Genomic DNA, 4,402 nt, shown 5'->3' on the forward strand with positions numbered 1-4,402 from the left:
AGGACGACATGGCTTGTAGCTTGACGACGAAGAAGGTGAAGCAGAAAGGGGGTCGACGGACTGCCTCACGTCGCTGAAAAGTGGTCGACGAGGAGGTCGACGGACTGGTTGAGCTTGACGAAGAAGATGAAGACGAGAAACAACAGGTGAAGCTGGGGGTCAACGCAGCAACGCTGCTGCTCGTCAATGGCAGACGGGGGGGGAGGGGGGGTCGACTTGGGTAGTCGACTGAAGGAGCTGCTGGTCGTCATGGTGGTTCGTCGATCGGTGAAGCAGCAGCAGCCATGGGCTGGGTGAAGCAGCAGTAGCCAAGGGAGCTGACTGGAGCTCGCAACTGGAGTTGAAGACGAAGCAGAAGAAGCAGCAGCCATGGCAACACTAGAGCTCGACGGACTGTGGTTGTTTAGGATGAGGGGTCGTTTAGCAGATGGTTGTTTGGGACCATGGGGACGGGGTGTTATTCGTTGGTTGAAGACGAAGGAGCTTGGGCAGCAGCTACCATGGAGGTGAGAGGGCAAGTGGGTGGTTTGGAGAAGGAGAAGAAGAGAGGGGGGCGGATGGCTTTAGGGTTTTTAGGGTTTTTTTTTCAAAAAATGAAAAATGGAAGAAGGGGGGGTTTGTTTGGGGTTATGGGGCGGACAGGGTCGGGTCGACCCGGTGGGGTTTTTTGGGTTGGATAAGGGGTTATTTGGTTTTGGGCTTGCGGTTTAGAATTGAAGAAAAGGCCCAATCCGATTTTCTTCTTCTTTTATTTTTTCTTAAACTAAAACTAAATTCTAAAAATCCTAAATTATCCTATATAACTAAATTAATTTATAAAAGTGTTAATTAATTATTAATAACAATTAACACACAATTAAATAGAAATTACGGTAAAATCACACAATTTGGACATTAAATGCTAAATATGCAACGTACATTGTTTTTATGATTTTTTTTGTTTTTTGTAAAAACAAACTTAATTGCTCCTAATTGTAGAATTGAATCCTAAATGCAAATGTGACATATTTTGTATTTTTTTTTAATTTGACAAATAAACATGCACGGACAAATACAAATAATTATCCAAAAATGCCACGAAAATTCTCAAAATTGCACGCAAAGGAAAATTATTTTATTTTGAATTTTTGGGAGTAATTCTCACATAGGGAAAAAATCACGTGCTTACACCTAGACCCTCAGATAGAACCATCATATGGACCATGTGGGTATTTAGGAATAATCTAGATGAACATGGAAATACTACAAGGAACAAAGTAAGGCTTGTTGGCCAAGGATACAATCAGGGGGAAGGGATCGATTATGATGAGACTTTTGCCCCAGTTGCTCGCATGGAAGCCATTAGGATCCTTACTACCTTTTCATCACATATGGAATTCACTTTATTCCAAATGGATGTGAAGAGTGCCTTCCTGACTGGTTCTCTTAAGGAAGAATTCTATGTCAAGCAACCTCCAGGCTTTGAATGTCATGTGCATCATGAACCTGTATTCAAATTGGATAAGGCACTATATGGATTGAAGCAGGCCCCTAGAGCCTAGTATGAGAGGCTATCCAAGTTTCTCTTGGAAAATGGTTTCACAAGAGGAAAGATTGACAATACATTATTTTTGAAGAAACGGGGGAAAAACCTGCTCATTGTTCAGGTTTATGTGGATGACATCATATTTGGGGCTACAACAGACTCATTATGTGAAGAATTTGCTAAACTCATGGGAAGTGAGTTTGAAATGAGTATGATGGGGGAACTGAACTTCTTCCTGGGTCTTCAAGTGAAGTAGTCCATAAAGGGAGCGTGTATCAGTCAGCAGAAATACATCAAAGAACTTATGAAAAGGTTTGATATGGAAGAATCAAAGGTGATCGATACCCTTATTGCTACTACTACTTAGCTAGACATGGATGAGTCTAGATCACCTATAAATTGAACAATGTATCAGGGAATCATTGGATCTCTATTCTACCTTACTGCTAGTAGGCCAGACATTGTATTTAGTGTGGGATTATGTGAAAGGTTTCAATCAAATCCTAAGGAATCTCATCTGAAGGCTGCTAAGAGAATGCTGAGATATCTTAAGGGCACATAGGACCTGGTTCTATATTATCCTTCAGGTGATAATTTCAACCTTATTGGTTATGCTGACGTTAATATGCAGGTTATCTGGCGGACAGGAAAAGCACATCTGGAATGGCTCATTTCCTTGGATCATGTCTAATATCATGGGGTACAAGGAAACAAAACTTAGTGGCTCTTTCAACAGCTGAAGCAGAATATGTTGCAGCTACATTGTGATGTGCTTAGTTACTGTAGATTAAGCAACAATTGGAAGACTTTGGCATACACATTGATTGTGTACTGCTTCTATGTGACAACACCAGTGCTCTTAACATGGCAAAGAACCCAATTCAACACAAGAGAACCAAACACATTGATGTCAGACACCATTTTCTCAGAGACAGTGCGGAAAAAGGGACTTATTTGTATGAGATTTTGTTGCACGGAAGATCAAACTGCAAATATCTTCACCAAAGCTCTGAGCAGGGAACACTTTGAGAGAAATAGGATGGCACCGGGGTTAATTAAACCTAATTGAGAACCCGGTTCTGCTCATATGGCTATGAACTTCATACTCAGGTAAAATTAGCTAAAATGTTTTCTGACCAGGCCTAACTCACATATATACCGTTGTAGGTAAACATGCATGATGATCATAGAAGCTAAAGGTACAGTGTTGAACTGCGAAAGATAGCTACAAAATCCTTTTACAAAAAAACAGGTCAGGAACCTGGTTCCTATACCTCAGGTTAGTAGTAATGTGTTTTTTCTCATGCTTTTTCAAAAGACAACAAAATTAATGCAACGACCACATCATCCGACTTTTCAGTGTCTGTATATCACGTCGTGTCTCTCAAATCCTTTCACTTCCTCTGCACGTTATGTATTCCCACAAACCTACCATCATTTTGAAATTCTTAAGAACCCGTTCCTCTCCCCTCTTATTATTAGCTCTTCCTTCCATAAAACCCTCACACTCCTAGCAGTTCTAAACCATTATCTCCCAATACTTTCTGTAATTTCTTTTCAAAACCCTTTAACACTTCTCTCACAATGGCCAACGAACAATCTTCTCTTTCTCCTATCATCAACACCACTCCCACATCTCCACCTTCCTTAGAATCACCACCAGAAATCCACTTCTCCATTATCCCTAATACTGTTGTCCCCACATCGGTTTCCTCTTCATCTCTGGTCGCCCTTACTCATCCATCAAACCCTGCCTCACTTCTATCTCCTCCTTCTTCTAATCAAACCAAAGGACACCTGGAGAGCGCTACCCCTTCAGGCATCAGAGGTCTCTGAGGAAGATCCCGATCAGTACTTGAAGGGAAAGCTCAACATTGGGGAAAGCTCATTGTGGTGTACTTGAAGGACACATGGAGAGGGCTACCCCTCATTGTGCTTGACGCTTCAGCATTGGGGAAAGCTCTCCAAGTTCCATGTGAAGAGATGTCCTCAATCAAGGGTGCTTGTGGAGCTAACTTTAGGAGAGCCATTATAAAGAGCAAGCTATCCTGCAGGGGGACCGGGTGCATAAGAAGGCACTACTTCTGGTGTATCAGTTTCTCTTTGAACTGGTCAATAAAGTTCTTTTACCTCGGGCTGAGAGGAGATCTATTGCTTCTAAGGCTGATCTGGTCTTAGTAGGCTCTTGATAAGTTCGCACCGATAAATCTGCCAGCAATTATAATAGCACATATGCAAAAAGTGGCAAACTTTCAAGATGGAAATCATGGACTTCTATGCGGATTTTTCCACACTCGGATGTTCCAGTTTTACAAGGTACCTTTGGCCAATTCAAAAGTAGGAACCCGCAAACAAACCTTCTCCAAAACAACTCTAGAAGAATGTGAGTTTGTAGAAAAGGTTGGGGGAAGCACTTCGATAATTTCTCAGCTGATAAATGCTGAGAATGTTGCTACTGAAGAAATCCGAAGGTTGAGGGCTTAGAATGCCATACTGGAAACTCAGCTCAGTCAAGCTGTTGGGGCACCTAGTTCTGTTAATTCTTCCCATGAAGAAGTTGCCCATTTGACTAAGGATAATGTTGAGCTTAGGCAACAGGTGGAGAACATGCGGGAAAAACTGCTTAAGGAACAACTGTCTACAAATGCCCGCATAGACCTGGTTCTCAAAACCATTGCTGCCTCCTCCTCCAATCCTCTCTCTTCTAGTGCCCCATAGGATCCTCTCAGTGACCAGTTGTCTTATGTTTTAATGTTTTGTGGCCGTTGCTTTCTTTTTGTGATGGCATGTTGGATTCCACCGTTACTGCTCCTGTTGAAACAGTCCAATTTATTATCAATGAAACAGCTCTTCTTTTGCTAGTACAATGCTTGTTTT

The 4,402-nt window shown here is 41.9% G+C and overlaps 1 protein-coding gene across 1 annotated transcript; it reads left to right on the forward strand.

Moving 5' to 3' along the window:
* The first annotated feature begins 1,931 nt into the window (after positions 1-1,931).
* On the forward strand, positions 1,932-2,293 carry LOC138885794 (secreted RxLR effector protein 161-like). The gene is made up of 2 exons (XM_070166773.1): positions 1,932-2,079; positions 2,157-2,293. Exons 1-2 carry the CDS (start codon positions 1,932-1,934, stop codon positions 2,291-2,293), a joined length of 285 nt encoding a protein of 94 aa, XP_070022874.1.
* The last annotated feature ends 2,109 nt before the right edge of the window (positions 2,294-4,402 follow it).

This window comes from Nicotiana sylvestris, chromosome 2, assembly GCF_000393655.2.
Source record: "Nicotiana sylvestris chromosome 2, ASM39365v2, whole genome shotgun sequence".
In the NCBI taxonomy this organism is placed as follows: domain Eukaryota; kingdom Viridiplantae; phylum Streptophyta; class Magnoliopsida; order Solanales; family Solanaceae; genus Nicotiana; species Nicotiana sylvestris.